Source organism: Rhinolophus hipposideros (genome assembly GCF_964194185.1).
Source record: "Rhinolophus hipposideros genome assembly, chromosome: 8".
Lineage (NCBI taxonomy): Eukaryota > Metazoa > Chordata > Mammalia > Chiroptera > Rhinolophidae > Rhinolophus > Rhinolophus hipposideros.
In genome coordinates this window covers 52,891,604-52,910,644 of record NC_138054.1, presented here as the reverse complement: position 1 = coordinate 52,910,644, position 19,041 = coordinate 52,891,604, and the positions used below count along the sequence as shown (strand labels likewise).

At 43.0% G+C, this 19,041-nt stretch overlaps 1 protein-coding gene across 20 annotated transcripts in view; it reads left to right on the top strand.

Moving 5' to 3' along the window:
• Positions 1 to 19,041, top strand: part of FGGY (FGGY carbohydrate kinase domain containing) — a 661,235-nt gene that overhangs the window by 289,214 nt on the left and 352,980 nt on the right. For 9 of the 20 annotated variants that reach the window (XR_013993878.1, XR_013993880.1, XM_081057761.1 and 6 more), the window contains one exon: positions 8,860 to 9,074. The exons of 2 other annotated variants lie outside the window; for them this stretch is intronic. Coding sequence is in view for 8 of the 18 variants with exons in the window: in XM_081057761.1 (XP_080913887.1) it covers positions 8,860 to 9,074 (215 nt within the window). In the remaining 10 variants the exon portion in view is untranslated. Of the gene's footprint in view, positions 1 to 1,208; positions 1,282 to 8,859; positions 9,075 to 19,041 lie in introns of those variants that run through there. 9 more of the 20 variants (XR_013993879.1, XM_081057762.1, XM_081057766.1 and 6 more) reach the window with 5 other exon arrangements.

Here is a 19,041-nt window from a genome sequence, read left to right as displayed (position 1 = left end):
AGGATGGTTTTTGGCCACCACCTAGTACTGGCTGAGTTTTAATCCCTGTGGCTGCCACATTGTGAGGCAGATGTGGAGATTTGGGGAAGTCTGACTTTTCTGACTTTTGGAATCCAGCTTTGAATTTGAAAGGACAGCCAACCTTTCTACTGTTTAACTTAACACCTTACCCCTCCTCCAATCACCTCCTGTGTCTCTTTAAAAATGGGCTAAGTGGAGAGAGTATGAAGATTCTCAACTTCTTGAAAAACATTGAGTTTCTGCTCTAGTGGTTAGAACCGTGATGGAAACAGTAAACTGGTACTTCTTTTCTCAACGAGCGTGTCTGTGTTCTGGGGAGAAAAGTGAGTTGGAAGAGGATGCTTGGCCCCAAGAGTGTGGCGAGGATGCTGGTGACAGCATGAAGCCCCTTTAATAAGCAATTTTACCAGGTTCATTAGGTTTAGCTTGGAACACACAAACTCGGAATAACTGGCAGGCATCGTCCTTTGATTTTCAAAAATCAAATTCTTACATGAAATTATCAACTCTTTACAATCAGTGATCATATATTTTTCAGCTCCCTCTTCATAGCATCTCAGCCCAGAGAAAGTACTTAATATTTGCTTTGTTTAGTGGAATTTGAGCTGTTAGCTATGGTGAGAACACCTAAGTATAGATGATACATAGTAAAAGATTGCAGGTGTCCAGCGGTACTTGGTGTTGGAAGGGAAGGTTGGCATATAATGATAGTCCTAATAATTGCTGCTGTTTACTGAGTGTGTGACGTACATGAGGCCCTGTGCTTGGCACTTAATTATATAATCTCAGTAATCTCTCAAAGGGTACTAGGAGAGGGGAGCCATAGAAGACATCCTTTCACTTTAAGGGCAAAGTACCTGTCAGCAAGCTGTACTTTTTCTCCCATGTGTATTGTTGATAAAGCCAAAAAGAGAACCAGTGACTTTTGCCAATGAGCTTTTTCCTTCCATCCTGAACTTTCTCACCATCTTAGAACCTGTGAGATGTGTTTCAAGTCTTCTTTCAGTTAAGATGACTGAAGTGGACAAGCGTACTCATTGCTTACCTTTTTCTTCCCAACTTACCAACATCCTGATTGCAATATAACTAACTAACTAAATAAATCGTGTAGAACTCATGTGCATGCGCTCCCAGCAAAGTACAAAGGTCAAAGGTGAAAGGATACTGAGTTCCCTCCCAGATTCCTCGGACACTGTGTCTGCAGACACTGTGAGCAGATCGGTCTTGGAGTACTGGCTCTTTTAAGAAATAGGACTGAAGGTAAGCTCATCACCTCTGGAGGGTTGTAGTCTTAGGAAACACTATTACTGCTGGTAGGTTATTTAAGGGAAAAGAAGGAGGAAAAAAAATAAGAGAACACCCCCTCAAATGATCAGTTTTGCACACAGTGTTTGCAGCGTCGACCCCTTCTTAGAATTGCTGAAATAGCCTTGCAAGGAATAGCCTTCCGTGCCCAGGTCCCTTTTTTCATGATGCATTTGAGCAGCTTACACATTTGTTGAAGAATCAGCCGTGAAGTCTGTGGTTTCCTGTGGCACATTTCTAATAATATTTATACAGGCTCTTATTTAATGAACTGTATAAATATTTATCATCAGAGCCATCTTTTGATGATGAATAGGGGCTAAAATTCGGTCTCGTCCATGCTGGGGATTTGGACAGGAGGCTGTTTGTGCCCATCTTGTGGACTGAGAAGTCAGGGATGGCTCAGGACGTGTATGCAGCGCAGCTTGAATTTCTCTCCAGTATTTTTCTTTCGGCCTCTCGAGTTCATGTCCTTATTTCTCTCTGCCTGACCACCCACCCCATATCCCTATCAGTTGTTTTTCTATTTAGAGTATTTGTCTTTGCCTAAAAAGAATGAGGTGGAACCATAGTTCTGACTGTCACCATCCATAAATCGCACTTTGGAGCCACACCGACTCAGCTACAAATCCCAGCTCCTCTGCTTCTGTGCTCTGTGGCCTTAAACAGCTTTATTGCCGAGAACCTGTCTCCTTTACTGGAAAATGGGCTCATACTGTTTACTCGTAGGGTTGTTACAAGGATTAAATGAAATCATAAAATCATGTGGGTGATTTGCAGAGCAGAGCTTAATAAACGCTAGTTGTTGCTGCATTTGTTGTTGATACTGAAGAAGTTATCAAAGGATTTGGTTTTCACTTATAGGTTGTATTGTGGAAAGAGCCCTAAAAATGCCATAAGAAGCTGGGGTTCAAACCTGGGTACTGCAGTTTACTGTTTGTGTGACTTGGGGCAAATTTTCCCATCCCACTGAGGTATAAAATGGGGGTAGGTTTACCGACTTGGTTAGGCTTACGTGGGAAGAAGTTAACACATGCATGAAAGTACCAGACACACGGGAGTACCCGAATCATTTGTGTGTTTGTTTTTTTTTTTAAACATGAGAAAGGAGAATAGTGTTTTCCATGTTGCAATTACTTTTAGTTTTTTGAGGCCAACAGGAACTGGAATATGGTTTGGCGTCCAGAACACAGAAGATAGTACTTGTGACCCAGGAGCAAAGGGCACAAAGCGGGAAGACAAGGGCTCCAAGCTGCAGAAAACCCTCTGGTGGAGTTTTTGTAACTCACAGGGTCGAGTTTCAGGGAGGCTGCCTGAGGCTTTGAACTTCTCTGCTTCCCTGCTTTCTGGGTCCAGGTGTGACAACAATCAAAAGAGATCACTGAAAACTGTAATAATGGGAAATGTGAACCTGAAATATTTAATTAGGATCTGTTTCTTAGAAAAACATGAACTGGGAAGTGTGTACGAACGATGCTGGAGGGTATGACACCCTTGTTCCTTGACTCCCTTCCTGACTGATGCCTCGGTAATATGGTTTAGAAATGGCGGGTTCGCCAGAGAGAGGCAGTCGGGCGTTGGGGAAGGGTCCGTCTCTGAATGTGGCCAGCCTGGATTCTGAGTGAGCCAGTCTTAGGCAAAGTAGGCAGGGCCATGGAGCAGAGTGCTCGGCCAGCAGGCATTTCACTACAGAGGAGTGTTAGGCAGAGTAGCACCCTGAGAACGGCTGGTTCACGGCTTTGGAGCCCGAGGGAATGAGATCACTCTTACCTCTGTTACTTACTGCTTGTGGAACAGCCTAGAGTAAGTTCCTTTCCCTGTCTAGGACTCATTTTTCTCCTCGGTAAAATGGGGATGATAATAGTAATTATCTTCTGGAGTTCGTGTCAGAATTAAAGGAGGTAATGTAAGCAAGTTAGCAGAGCATCAGATCTACAGTAAACGTGGTACCTTTGGTTATTTCCCTCATCAAGGTGTTACAGGTATCCACAAAGTCACGGAGCTTTGCCAAGTTCCTGCTATGTGCCAGGCACTGAGCTGGCACTGGCGATCTGGCTGTGACCCGGGCAGCAGTGGAGTTAGCTGTCAAAGGGGAAGCTCCGCTTTATGTGAGGTCGGGCCTCCCGTGAAGTGTGGGCCCTTTCCTGTGTAGCAGAGAGATGGATCCAAAAACCAGAACTGGGGTAAGTCCTGGGTCAGCTGCAGAGTGGGAATCTGCCTCTTTGGATTTTACTGGAAATGAATCAGGATGTCTGGGTGGTGGGTATTAAGAGGGTGTACTCCGTGCAGAGGAAGACGGAGAGTCAAAAGTGAGAAACCAGGCACGAGCAGCTGGACCATCCCCTGGGGCCATTTCTCTCATCACTGGGGCTGGCAGGAGTGGAGAGAAGCCTGGATGATGGCTGCCTAGGTCTGTGTAATGCGGAAAGTTATATGGTGATATGGTTATATGGTTCTTCATTTTCTATTTATTTCCTTGTTTCCTCACTAAGTATTTAGCATTGTCTTGGAATGTTCTAGCCAAGGGCAGCAAGGTGCTAAGCTCAATGTTAAGGAGTGGCACCCATGGGAACTTTCACTACCTGATGGATTTAGACACTGGGAAACTAAGAGGGGATCCCAAGTAAAGTAAGAAGATGTGTGTGTGGTCGGTAGAGTGGTGGTGGAGCACATACTGTGTTTCCCTGAAAATAAGACCCGGGTAGAGACACCCAAACTAATGGCACTCCAGGTGTGGGGCCTCTGCTCCCAGCCTGGGTTTGACCCTGGGGAAAATTCATCCTCTGCCCAGCGGACTGATCTCTGTACTTTGTTCTGAAAGGTAGAGTTTTATATGTTCTACTAGGCCTCAGCGGGTTATGGGTAGGTCTGCCCAGTTCTGCCCTGTAGCCTCAGGACCTCTGGGCGTGGAAAAAAGAGGCTGAGACTAGAAGTAAGTACAGGGACATGGGACTATTAGCTCCCCAGGTGAGAGAATTTTGTCTGTTTTGTTCTCTGCTATTTCCATAGAGCCTTAAACTACCTGGCACATAAATACTTGATGACTGAAGGAATGGAATCCTGGGATGGTATCTTCAGCCAGCAAGCCCTTCTCTTTGCAAGTTTAGGCCTAGTTCCCTGGAAGATAAGGAGGGATTTTTGTGTTTAGTGATGATCTTTTTAGCCTGAATGTTTAGTAGTTGCCCCATTTGGCCTGGTGGCCTCAGACACAAATATTCGATATTGACAATCTGGAGGGTTTCATCTTTCTCTCTAAACAACCCTCCCTTCCAACCTCTACCACCAAACAGCCGGGTTAAGGATTATATCCTGGCTTGTTCCCAGAGCAACACAGGTGGTTCCTGTTCTTCTTCCCCCTTGGATAAGAAGAAACTTGAAAATACTTGTCAAATTTATTTGTCAATTTTCTGTCATTCGTCATTTATTCTCAGCAGTATTTCACTTATTTGATCACACTCTTCCCTTGGAAACACTTTCTTCATTTGGCTCCCTGGGCACTACGACTCTCCTGGGTTTCCTCTTGCTTTCCTGGCAGCTTTGCCTTATCTTCATGCCCTCTACATGTTTAAGGCCCCAAGTGTCCGTCTTTTACTCACATTAATTTCTAAGCGAGCTTCTCCAGCATCAGCTTTAAATGCTTTCTGTACTGATGACTCCTAATTTCTCTCTCTAGTTGGGAACTCGCTTCTGAGCTTCAGACTCAGATATCATTTTATTTTGTTCCTCAAATTGTTCCAATTTTGGTTACTGGGAGCTCTTTCAGTTGGCTCCTATGTCCCTTTGATATACCGCCATTATTGTTTTTTATTTGGACTCTTTCTTTCTGGCATTGTAAATGCTCCAGGCTCATATTATATATTCCAGGCCCCAACCCTAGAATCAGCCATTTCTCCAAGGAGCTCTGGTTTATTTTATTACAAAGAACTTTCACTACCTGAAATTATATTATTTCTATGTATTCTATCTGTATCTCCCACTAGAATATAAGGTTCTTAAATGGGACCTTTTCTGTTTGTTCATGCTATTATAATTATATTTTATATTATATATTATAAGTCATATATAATAATGCTTATTATATATATACTATCTCCATTACTTAGAATAGTATCTGGTACACAGGAGGATATCAATACAAGTTTAGTGAGTGAATGAATAAATGAATAAAGCTGAGTATTATGCCTTTTATATTCATGCAATTCCTCATAGTGCTTTGACACGCATAAGAATTTAATCAAAGGACAGCTGTATAGATGGATAGATTATTGGATGTATGAATGAATTGAGAAATAGATGGAAGTTGTGGTTACCACTGTGTACTCCAGTTATTCATGACAGACACTGGATGGTAGGCCTCATTCTTGATTCCTTTCACACTTGCTTGTCCCACATTCGATCAACCACTAAGGTCTGCCAACTTTACATCTCAAATATTTCTTAAATCTATCTCCTGTTATTCATTTCAGCTGCTATTGCTCTAGTGCAGGCTCTCTTTATCTCTGGCCTGGGTGAGTGACAACTTCCTAACTCATCTCTCTGCCTTCGCCCCCACCACCATCCACATTAAAAAAAAAAGAAAAAGAAATAAGACCTGGTCTTACTTTACTATAATATTATATTTTACTATATTATATTTTATATTTTACTATAAGACCGGGTCTTATATCATATCATACCTTATATCATAATATATAATATCATATAATATATAAGACTGGGTCTAATATAATATAATACTGGGTCTAATATAATATAATATAATATAATACCGAGTCTTATGTTAATTTTTGCTCCAGAAGACACATTAGAGCTGATTGTCTGGCTAGATCTCATTTTCGGGGAAACACGGTAGCTTGGTCGGTCTCCCTCCTATTTGCAGATAAAGAAACTGAGGAAACTGAGCTAATGCACAGGCCTGTTTTGTCCATCACCGTAATCTGAGCTCTTAGCAGGGTGCTGGGTACCTGCCCAGTCTGCATTTCTTCAAAATTGTACTCATATGTCATAGAACATGCATCATTGTTTCTTATTACCACTAAGAAAGAAAGAGCATGCTATAATTAATTGTAGGAAGCCATTGGTTGTCAGATTCACTCTGATTTTGGAGAAGCTAAATGTGAAAAAAATGAGTGTATTGGAATTAATGAAATGTGGTTATAAGCGTCCAAATATTCATTAGCTGGAGGAATGAAGCATACAGAAATTAGAATCAAGACAAAACACTAGTGCATATAAGTATAACACAAACGTAGGGATTTAAACTATTAAAGCATAGACCTATTCATCCTTGTTTTCTATTGAGTCACTGATACAGTAGTTCATTCAGAAAACACTTATTGAAAACCAATTATGAACCAGACACGGATAGGAGCAGGAGATCCAGAAATCAATAAGTTCCTTTTTTAAATTTTTTCTTCCAGATTCAGGTTAGTAAAAGAAACAAACACAGAAAGAAAACAAAAAGTCACAATTCTGAGTGGTAAATTTTCAAAGAAAGGGACACGATACGTTCGTGGCACCAAGGGGCAGAGAAAGGCAAGGAAGTATTCCCTGGAGAGGTGATGGTCTGGAACTTAAAGTGTAAGTCCATGGTCAGCAGGCTGGCAGGAGAGGAAGGATTAGGAAGGGAGAGCAAGTCTGAAGTGATGGGGTAGTCAGTCCTGCAGCAGGGGGAGCGCCTGAGAACGTGAGCAGAGTTTTGGGATGTCTTGTGTGGGGTGTGAGAATGGGCAGGACGGCTTTAGACACGGCTGGAAAGCAGGCAGAGGGAAGCTCCCAGAGGCCTGCCATGCTATGCTGAGGGCCTCAGGTTGTATCACAGCCCTAATCCAATGGCTTTCAAGCCTTCCTGAACCCAGAGGTTCTCCTGGGGGCAAAGGGGGAGGATCGGATGAATGTGATCTTTACTTCAGATAGAGCAGCTCTACTTTGATCTGTTTTATTTAAATTTTCTTTGAGTAAAGGGTTGAATAAAAGGTATTTCTGTGGAATGAATGAATGAAGGGATGCATGGTTTGAAAACGAGTACCACTGGTCCGATGGAGCTCCCAGAGGGTTGTAAGCGAGGGAGAGAAGATGAGAAAGCAGTAGGCTGGAGCCTGGGAGTTGTTCTCTGAGGCTCAGATGAAGGTAGCAGATGTACTTACTACAGCTGTCCCATTTTCCTCTCCACCTGCCATGAGCCAGCAAGCCAAGGGGAGCAGACACAGTTGGGACGTCATGGTGATGAAGTCGGAAGCAGTCACTCCTGATGAAGCTGCTTTTGACTGGGATAAATATCCCGGAAGCTGTAACCGGACATCTGCTGTCTGGCTTTGTTTTAGAACCCCCCAGGGTGACTTTGCTCAGGAACCATTACCTTTTTGAAGTGGAAGGACACTGAATGTTGTTGCGGTTGAAATTAGACTCTGGATGATAACACCTGAGATCACCAGCTGTAGCGTGGCCACCAGCATGGTTGCCTTGGGGGCTTGTTCTCATTCTCTGAACGGCCAGTCTGCAAAATGAAAGCCTCTGAGATTTCTGTGTCCTGTGGACCGATCTGACCAAAGGGACTTGGAGCGGCAATGAAGACCAAGGAATTCCTGAGTGTTCTCTGGTCAGATTTCCTTGAAACTCACAAGGGGTCTGTAAGGAAAACAGATTCTCTAACAAATTCCTGATCCCATCTTCCTCGAGGCTCCTTTCCAATTCCCAGTCACTTTATGACACGGCTGCAGTATGTTTCTTCTCCAAACCTGTCCTGCCAGCTGTTAAGAAAGACAGGAGAGAGCATGAGACGTGGGAGCTCACTGATGTGGGACTGTGGGTCCCAGCTGCTCCTGAGGGATGGTGGCTAAATCCCTTCACTTCTCAGAAATCGATTTCCCCACCAGCATAATGGGCATCGTCATAGTACGTTGACTGCTCTTACTCGGGTAGACCTATTGTTAAGAGAAAAGTTACGTGTCTCTTGGAGTCTCACCCATGTTACTGGCACCGGTAAACAGAGAGAGTTAAATGTACTCACCTTGTAGAGTCATAGTGAGGAGTAGAGGGGAGGTTTGTACTTTTCACAGGCTTGGCACATACTAAATGGTCAGTAGATTATTTGAATAAAGTAGATTATTTGAATAAATGATTGGGTAGATGAGGTTCCTTTTCAGTACCATGGCCACTGTCCTTGTTTTGACAAATTCAGTGAGAATAAACGCACATTGATTACTTCTAGAATCTCAGTTCTCCTACAATCCTTTATTTACCCACATAGCACTTTTTACCCGGTATCACGACTTTCCTTAAATAATCATACAGTCTATAAATGCTTAACGTCTGACTCCTTTCCAAGAATGGAAATTCCATGTCTGAGGCCATAGCTATCTTGTTCACCCAACACCTAGCTTAGTACCTGTTAACACACTGTTAGCACTCAACCTTTTTGTTGGATGAATAAATAATAGAAGGTGACCACTTATATTTCCGCTTTCAAGATATCCTGTGCCGGACTGCAGACCCACCTGGTCTTCATGTGGCTTTTACCCTTGATCACTGCAGGTGGAGGGAACACAATGCCCGGTGGAGATCAGGAACCAGGGTGCTGCTATGTGGGTGTGGACGTCGGAACAGGCAGTGTCCGTGCGGCGCTGGTTGACCAGAGGGGCGTCCTTTTGGCTTTTGCAGACCAACCAATTCACAAGTGGGAGCCTGAGTTCAACCACCATGAGCAGTCCTCCGAAGACATCTGGGCCGCGTGCTGTGTTGTGACAAAGGTACGGTCCCACTGTGGCACTCCCTCCTTGCAAATTTTTCCCTGCCCCCGCCTGCTGAGTAGGTGTTGTGTGTCTCCCTGGTGCCAGGGACAGCACCAGGGTGACATTAGACGCAGGCCTTGTCTTTCAGGAGCTTATCGTGTAGTACAGAGACCAGCAGACAGCCAAAATCTAATGTGCTGGGTGGCGGGAGCCAAGTGACTATGTCTGGAACTGAGGAAGGGAATAACTGAAGGGCTCCGGTAGGCAGGACAGAGGATGTGGAGCAGCACAGAGGATTCCGTCAGGTGTGAGCGAAGGGGGAAGAAGTCGCTGCTGGTAATCACAGTGAACATCTGTGCCATCAGGTGTTTCTAGCGTGGTGTAGAACATGGTAGCACACGCCGTGTGATTGAATTCTCAGCACCACCCTAGAAAGGTGGTAGTGTCACTACCCCTATTTTATTGAGGAGGAAACAGTGGCACATGTTGGTTAGGTAACAGGTTGGTTACCTGAGTTAGTAAGTAGCAGAGACAGGGCTGGAACCTACACAGTCCGATTCCAGTGCTGCGTCCTGAGTCCCAACACTGTCCTGCCTTCCCAGTAGACAAGTGAGGGGGAATCTCGTTTTGTTCAGAGGGAACAGCAGGTGCAAAGGCACCGTGGCAGGAGAACATGGTGTGTTTTGAGAAGGCCAGGAAGTTGGGCCAGACTAGAGCATCTCTGAATTGTGCCAGGCACGTGTTCATCTTGAGAGCCACTGGATTGGAGTCAGCTTGCGGGCTTCGACAAGGGAGTGATGCCGCCCGAGACTTGTTCGTTTTTACTTTCACTTGACTGTTTGGTTTTATATCCTGGGGATCAGAAACGACAGACATTCTTTTCTCCTTTTTTCCAGAAGAGAAAATGGAGTACTGGGTTCTGTCTTCTCCTTCTCCTAGTGTATTTCCTTAAATATTCATGAAGGGCTTGGTAATTTGCAGATGGACAATTCACCATTCTGTCTGTATTGATCAGGCTGTTTAAACTTGAATGAGCTCGGCTGCTGTTAGTGACCCGCAGAAGGAGGCAGAGAGAGGAGGTGGGGGTGGGCGGCACTGGAGCATCAGAGAGGAATAAAAGAGGGGGCGCAGCGTCTCTCCTGCCTGTTTAATTTTCCCTCTTGCTCCCCCCCCCCCAGCCCCATCTTGCTGAGAATCTTCTACTCATTGCCCTTGGGTCTCCTTTGTTCTCCTAACATATAGCCTTTCTGGCCATTAAGGAAATTGTCAAGAAGAAAATATAATCCCCTGATGAAAAGCTACTTTAAAAGAGGTCTGCTCTAAGTACAGCTTGGTTTAATGGTAGATTTTTAATCATCTCCCAGTGGCAGCCAACTTGTCATCTGCTTGAGTCCCTCTGCCACATGACTGCTGTGGGCATTTGTCCTTAGTGAGGCTGTGTCACTACACAAACCTGGATAAAGCTATTGGGTCTTAGGCTGCTCCCCTCCCAGGGAGTTTGGCTATGTGTCTATGGGCCTGAAGCCATAGGGTAAGCCTGACACATCTACTCACAGCTCATTGCTCGTGTGAGGTTTAAGGAGGGAGGCATTTTGATATTGGAGAGGTAACAACAATTGAATAGTGGTTCTAGAGCTAGACTGCCTGGATCAACATGCCAATTCCAACATTTATTAGCTTGCATCTTGGACAAGGTACTTAAGTTTTCTTGGGAGTTTTCTAATCTGTAAAATGGGAATGATAATTGTCCCTATCCACAGGGTTGTCATGAGGATGATATGAGTTCATGTGTATAAAACGTCATAACAGTGCCTGGAAATGAGTAAAGGCACTGCATTTCCTAATGGTCGTGATGATGATAATGGTGATGATAACAGAAATGAGGAGAATGAATTTCTAAGTTAAAAAAAACATTTAAAAGTCAAAGTCAATTAGAGAGGTACCATATGGGAATATTTACTTACTCCCTTTCTGGTTAGGATTCTTTCTATGTAAGATTTTGAGAAGCACTGGGCTAGGGCAAAGGATGACATAAAATACATCCTGACCCTTCTTTTCTTTCTTAAGGACTTCAGGAAGTTAAGAGCTTGAGAACAACTGTGCTTCCTTTTCCTTAAGTTGTTCACATTACTGGAGATGGTTTTGCCCTTAGTTAAGTTGATAACAGCAGCAGCAGCAGCTGCAGCAGCAATAATACGATGATGGTGATGAGAATGGCAGCCAACATTTCCTGGGCACTGATAACATTCCAGGTACTATGGGGAGCACTTTATACCCATCACTTCATTTTATCCACACAATAACCTCTTGGTATCATTCACATTGTCCTCTCTGTTTTGGAACTACTGTAGAAGGTACAAGCTTTGAGGAGGTTCAGTAACCAGCCCAGGGTCACATGACTAATACGAGGAAGGCTGCTGCTCCCCCTGACCCCCAGGCTCTGCCTTTTGGCCGTCTCTCCAGCCTCATCTCGCTCCACATGCCTCCTGCTTGGAAATCATATTAAGCTACCTAAAGTTTTTTGCATTTGACACTGTATGGGGAATCTTGAGCTTACCCAGGTTGTTGTACTCATCATACTGAATTACAAGTGCTTGTACCTGGCTGTCTGCTCGTTTGGAACAGGTGTGCCCCCGAGCAAGCCTCACATCTCGTTTATCTGTATTTTCCTAGAGTTCCTCTCCTGTACTACACCCAATTCATGTTCACTGAGTTTACGAATGAATGAAATGTCTCTTGTTTTCATTATCTGAAATGTTCTTCTCTTGCCTTTTAACCTGTCCAACTTCTGGGTGTCTTAAAAGGTACGTTTAAGTATTACTTCCTCCTGGGATTCTTCCTTGATGACCATTGACAATCCCCGCCCACCCCTGCCAACCTCAGAGGAAAGAGAGGGCGGTGACAAGCCCCTCTCTGCTGCCCCAGAGCCCACCATCCTCAGATTGCATTTTAATTGGTGACTTAGTTTGCTTCCTTTTAAACCATGAGCTGAGGTCTTGGAGAGAATCATCCTTGTGGTTCCAGCATCTCATACATTGCCTGGCACAGATTTGGTGCTCAATAAATGGTGCTTGAATTAATGTTACTTATTGCTAAAAACAGACAAATGAAAACACGTTCTGGTATTCCTTCTCTTGTTTAAGTGTCACGATAACTGTGAGATAGTCTGCCATTCTTCCTGTTTGACACATGAGGATACTGAGGCTCTGACACTAACACATATTAGAGGCAGGACTAGACCCCTAGTGAGATGGCTCCAAATCCTCTTCTTTGTTCTATTCCCCACTACCCCTACAATTGGCATGTTTATATTGGGTCAGTACTCAAACATCAAAAAAGTTCTGTGGAAACACACAAGTCCTAAAGTTATACACCATTTCTGATTTTAAAGGCTTATATCGTTTTTTGGAGCCACAAATCTTAATCACCCCCAAGAAGGTGATAAGATTGCAAGTGTATGGTTAGTGCCAGCTTCCATTAGGAAGAAGATAAGCTAGAGGTATTACCCAGCTAGCAAGCATTTGTAGAGTGTCATTTATTGAGCACCTACTATATGCTGTGCTTTTTGCTGGGTAATGGAGTGTGTGTAGGGGAGGTATACAATGAGTTCTCTGCCCCTTAGGATGAAATAGTTCAGTTGCATGGAAAAAAACAACACCTATGAAGTCAATGAAATACAGTTTTGTTTTAAGTTGTACTGGCTCCATGAGTAATGGTTGAAGAGAGAGAGAGAGAGTAGGAGAGGGAGTAGCTCATGTGTGATTGGGAAATAATGCTACCCTCTTAAATTCATAGAACCTGTATGGTTTACAAAACACGCATATATCCATTTTTTTTAAAAATGTTAAACCATTTACTTAAAATTTATTTTTAATTACAGTTGACAATGTTATGTTAGTTTCATGTGTACAACATAGTGATTAGACATTTATATACCTTTACAAAGTGATCAACCCGATAAGTCACTGATACAACACATAGTTATTACAATATTATTGACTGTATTCCATATGCTGTACTTATATCCCTGTGACTGTTTCTATAACTGGCAATTTGTACTTCTTAATTCCTTTTACTTTTTTCATTCATCTCCCCAACCCACTTTCATATCCATTTGATTGTCATGCAAGGTGGGTAGGGAAGGGGTTGTTATTCCCGTTTTGCCTTCGAAAAGAAAAACTGAGACCCAGAGGCTTACGTGACTTTCCCTACGTCACCCAGGAGGTAGGTGATAAGACTGAAATCAGATAGGTCAAATCTCTGCATCTCTCCATTTCCAGTGCCACATACCTTCATCGTTTGTCTAGATTAGTGTAAGAACCTAACGGATTTCCTCATGTATGCCCTTTCCCTCTCCAATCGTTGTTCTTGGAGCTGGAATTATTTATTAATGCTAACATGATCATGTCACTCTTTTCCGTACAACTCTTCAATAGCATCACACTATTATTTGGATAGAACTCCAAATCCTTGCCATGGTCTTCAGGCCCTTCATGGTTTGGTTCCCTCCTGCGTTCCTGGCTCATCTCAGGATGCCTTTGTCAGCGCCGCATTCCAGCCACCTCTCCTGTCGTGTCGTCAAACATGTAGTAATACTCCCTCTAGTCTCAGGACTTTTACACACATTTTTTTTCTTTTTCCTGCATACTCTTCCTGTCCTCTGCCAACAGATTTAACTCCTGTTCATCTTTAGATCCACTCTCCAATACAGTAGTCACTAGCCCTATGTGGCTATTTAAATTAATTAAAATAAAATACAATTTAAAGTTTGGTTTCTCAGTCGCACTAGCCACATTTCTAATGCTCAGTAGCCACATGTGGCTGGTGGCTATTGCGTTAGAGGTCACAGAGGTAGAACATTTCTATTATTGCAGAAATTCGCATTGGCTAGTGCTGCACTGGATCTTAGTCTAAAAGTCAGTTCTTCAAGGAAGAAGCCTTTTCTTGCCCAATATCCCCTCCACATGGACCCCTATTTTACTTCTCAGTGTTCTCACATTATCTTGTACTTTATAGAACTTCACATGGTTTATGAATTATTCACTTTTTGTTTAATATCAAATAATAAAATAGTTATAAAATCAAATAGAATAACAAAATAAATGAAATAAAATAAATAATAAAAGCGTTCATTGTTTTTGTATTAATATGTACCTTCCTTACTAGATTTTGTGTTTCAGGGAGACAGGAACTATAGTTTGCTCACCCAGGTCCTAAAAGCTTGTGGACTTAGGAAGTGTAAAAAGAATGAATGATTAAAGAAATTGGGATCTCCCTACAACCCATCAGTGGAGAAAGTTGGAGGAAGGATGTGGGCTCAAAGTGACTCTTGAAGAACACTTAGGCGAGGACATTCAGAACTGGAGAATAGCATGGCCAAAGGGCTGAGATGGGAAGGGTAAGGAGCCAGTCCTGGCTACAGCGGATGGTTTCCAGTAGGAGGAAGAAGGGAGACTGGAATTGATGGTTGGGCACACCTGGGTCGTCACTTCTGAGGCCAATAGGGAGCTTTTCTAGAATCACCCTGAGTTTCAGAGTGACCACCAACAGATTCAGGATGGCATGGAGGGAACAGAAACTAAATTCAAGGATGCCAGTTGGGAGGTTGTGTCGTTCGTTCTTCCCCTGAAGTTCCGGAGGCTGAGATTCCTCTGAACTCGAAGCTCTGGGAGGCCTAAGGCTATGCCTGTCTTGCTGAGCTGTGGCCTTGTTGCTGCCACATATCGGTACTTAATAATGGTGCTTAATAATATCTGTTTTGATAATGAAAGGCTGGATTGGAATGTCGGCAGAGGAATAAATAGGAGGGACAAGATTGAGAGACTTTGGGAAAAAAATCTAACAGCTCTTGGTGACAGTGGAGAGGAATGTGGTAGAGGCAGTTTGAGAGTTTCGGTTCTTGAAATAATGTTGGTGTCCCTGACATATATATTTCACCTACATTCCCCCATCTTATTTTCAAGGGACGACACCGCACCTAAGCTCGGATGCTGTGTAGGTAATGGTCCGGGATTGGCTTTGTTCATTTTCCCAGTCACTAGTAGAGATTTTGTAAAATTGAGTGCCTCCAGGGTCCTTCCAGGTAACATACACTCTACACAAACTGTATTAGCCCCATTGCTGTTCCTACCTCACGGCCTTTGCACTGGCTGTTCTCCCTGGAACATTTTCCCCAGATTCCACCAGGTCAGCTCCTCAGGTCCTTTAAGTGTTTCCTCAGATTCCGCCTTCTCCTCAGCTACCTCCTTCTCCTCCAGTATTCCAACTTATCACTTTCTATTATACTGTACATACACTTCATTTATTTGGCTTATGAGCTGTTGTCTATTCCTACTAAATTGTAATCTCCAGAAGAGCAAGAAATTTTTTAAAAAATGTTTTGCTCTCCATTGTTTCCCAAATACCCAGAAGAGTACCGCCTGATCCTAGAAGGGGCTTGATTTTATTTGCTGACTGATTGAATGAGTGAATAATTGAATTGTGTAGGCAACGGGGAGTAATGGGCCTGAGGGAACCAGGGATTGCATAACCCCATGCATGCCCCCAAAGCTGACAAAGGCATTCAAATCAAGATTTAAAAGAATACAGGACCAGCCACACAGAACTCTCTTGCAAGCTGGATTCTGTCTGCGAGGCCTCAGGCTTTAACCCTAGCTCCAAATAGAGCTAAAGATAATACCAGGTATGCCTCTGACCTTTCAGTTCTTAGTTTGGAGGTTTTTCTAAGAAACGCTGTCTCCCCACCCAATATGGCAGAGCCTGCTGATTTAAAACACATGCAGGATTGAACCGGTTCCCACAGTCAGAACAAAGCGATGCACAATCCCTTCCCCAAATATTTGTTTGCTGCCCCATAGCTACGAGTTGACAGTTGCTAGACATGGACCAGGTTACCAAATGAAGTTGCAGAAATCTCCTTCTCTGGAAATTCTTTAGAAGAGCAATGTGCTTTCTTTCTAGCCCGGGAAATTCCCTTGGTGCCAAGTAGTTGGGGTGAGTTTACTAGCCTGCTTTCTTCTTCCATTAATGAGAGTATAAAAAAGAATCCTCAGGTCAGCAGATCAAGTCCCAGGGGCCTTCTGGGTAGTGTGACCCTGACAGCCATTGTTCTGGGATGGTGTAGATGGGGGTGGGCTTGTGGCGTGGGGTGGTCCTCCTCATGGATAAGCACGATCATAAGACATTTCCATAGAAGGCTGGGGAAATAATAGTGGCTACCAAACAAACCAGGTTCAAATGCGTGTCAGTTATTCTTCCAGTTTCTTGTGATAGGTTTCTATTTTAGAGATAGAGACACTGAACCCTTGACTAGAATATGGAACTTTGTAGGTCTTCAGGGAGAATCCATAAAATAGGCTGAAAAGAGTATTTTCTTTGCTCCTGCTAGAAGGTTACTCCCTCCATAATTTTTAGGAATATTTGAATCTTTCCAGTCTTTTTGATCAGTATTCTTTTGCCTATCATTTTTATATGTGCTTACATGACACAGAGAGCATGCTATGTTTTGTACATAAAAAAGTTTCCATGACTCTGGGTAGAACACACAATGTGACATATAGATGATGTATTACACCAATTGTACACCTGAAATCGATGTAACTTTGCTAACAATTGTCACCCCAATAAACTTTAATAATAAAAAAAAAAGATTCCATAAACACAGTTAATAAGGCATTGAGTGGGTTTTCCCTCCTTTACATTTCCTATAAAAGTTTACTGATTCCGAAGCACTTTCAAGCCAATTGACTTTGATCCTCACCTGGGAGATATATTTGGCTCTCAGGAAACTGAGGCTCAGGAAGGTGAGGAGATTAGTGCAGGGATTACCTGACTCACAAGAGGTGGAGTTAGAACGAGAAGGTGGCTCTTTTGACACCATAACCCATGTTCATTTCTACTCCAAACCTACCTTGTGGTATCGAGTTAATTGAGTCTTCTACATTTTCTCAGCCAGTCTCTCCTTTGATTAACTGCAGACCTGTGTAAGATGGGCTTGCCCAGGTCAGGCCTGCACTCTGTGCTACAGAGGCCCATAGGGCTGCATGGCAAGTTGAAGTTAGGGATGAAGTTAGGGATGGTCTGATTCATTGATTGATGCCTCACAAGTTCAAAGCAGATTTTGAGGCAGCTAATTCACTCTAATAATGGCTACTATTTACTGTGTAACGGATGCCAGCTATTGGGCTAATCACACCTTATTTTGCCGAATTCTCATAATACCATCAGGAGATGTAGGTATAAGTAATAGGATTGTGCAACCAAGGAAACGAGTTTTCTGGCTTCTCAAAGTCATATAACTAGTAAGTGGCAGAGCCAGGTTTCAAACTCAGGCAGTCTGCACCCAACGCCATTGATCTTAGTCACTGTCCAGATATTTCCAAACCAAGATGGAAGGACGTTCAGGTAGAGGAAGTCAAGCCTATAAATGCCATAAAGATACGATCCAGCAAGGCAAGCGGGTGATTAGAATGGCTGGCATTGTGTAACCTGCCCTCAGTCACACATAGCCAAAGTGGCAGAGCAAGGTCTTTGTGACTTGTTGTCATGAAGCTATGCTGCCTGATCAGGAACTGGGTTTGGTCCTCACGTTCTTATAAGTCTAGCTTGATGAGTGTAGTAAAGGCATACAGGGCATTCAGCTGGTGCTGGGGGGGCACAAGTGTTGGCAGCAGTCACAGAGGGGCCACTAGCAAATGGCTCTTGCGCACATACCCTCTCCACAGGACGAGTCACTTGGGCAACAAGAAATTCTCTGATGACAGAGGCAGGCGTACAGTATGATGGAGTAGGAAGAACACAGGCCCTGAGTTTGAATTCTGGCTCTGCCCTCTGCTGGCTGTGTGACAGGAGCAAGTTTAGTTACTTAATCTCTAGGGCCTGCTTGCTCTAGAGCCCCTTCCCTCCCCAGTTCTCCACTTACTTTTAATGAAGTGGAAATGTTAAATGTTTCTTCAGAGGGCTTTGCAAAGGTTAAATAGGATGATATGTGTAAAGCACCTGAGACATACTAGGTGTGTATACCTACAGTAGATGGTAGCATCTTGTTATTTATTGTATTATTATTTGAAAAATGTAATACATTTCTTTGTTGAAAATGTGTAATAATTGTGTATAGCTCTTAATACGCTTATGAGGAACATGTCATGTAGCAAAAAACAGAATCCTAGATTACAAGTCTGGCATTTCAGAATAGGATAAAAGAATTGTGCATTTTATTTATTTATTTAACTTTATTTTACTTTTTAAAAATTGGTTTCAGGTGTACAAAACAACATAATGACCAGACATCTACACCCCTCACAAAGTGATACCCACCCCCAGTGTACTACCCCTCTGACATCATACATAACTGTTACAGTGCCATTGACCATATTCCCTATGCTGTGCTTTACATGACCATATATGTATATATATATGTATATATGTACATATGTAATTAATTATAGTTGACATGCTGTATTATTTTATGTTAGTTTCAGGTATACAGCACAGTGGTTAGGCGTTTATACAATACAACCTATGAAGTGATCCTCTGATAAGTCTAGTACCCATCTGACTCCCTATAGTCTTTACAGCATTATTGACTATAGTCCCCACACTGTATTCCACATCCCCGTGACTATTTTGTGACTACCAACTTGTACTTTCCAATCCCTTCACCTTCTCCCCCATCCCCACCTCCCTCCCATCTGGCAACCGTCAGTTTTCCTCTATATCTCTGAGTCTATTTCTGTTTTGTTTGCTTGTTTATTCTGGTCTTTAGATTCCATGTACAAGTGAGATCATATGGTATTTGTCTTTCTCAGTTTGCCTATTTCACTTAGCATAACGTTCTTTAGGTCCATCCATGTTGTTGCAAATGGTAAGATTTCATTCTTTTTAATGGCAAAGTAATACTCCATTGTGTAAATATACCACAATTTCTTTATCCAGTCGTCTATTGATGGGCATTTTGGTTGTTTTCATATCTTGGCTATTGTGAATA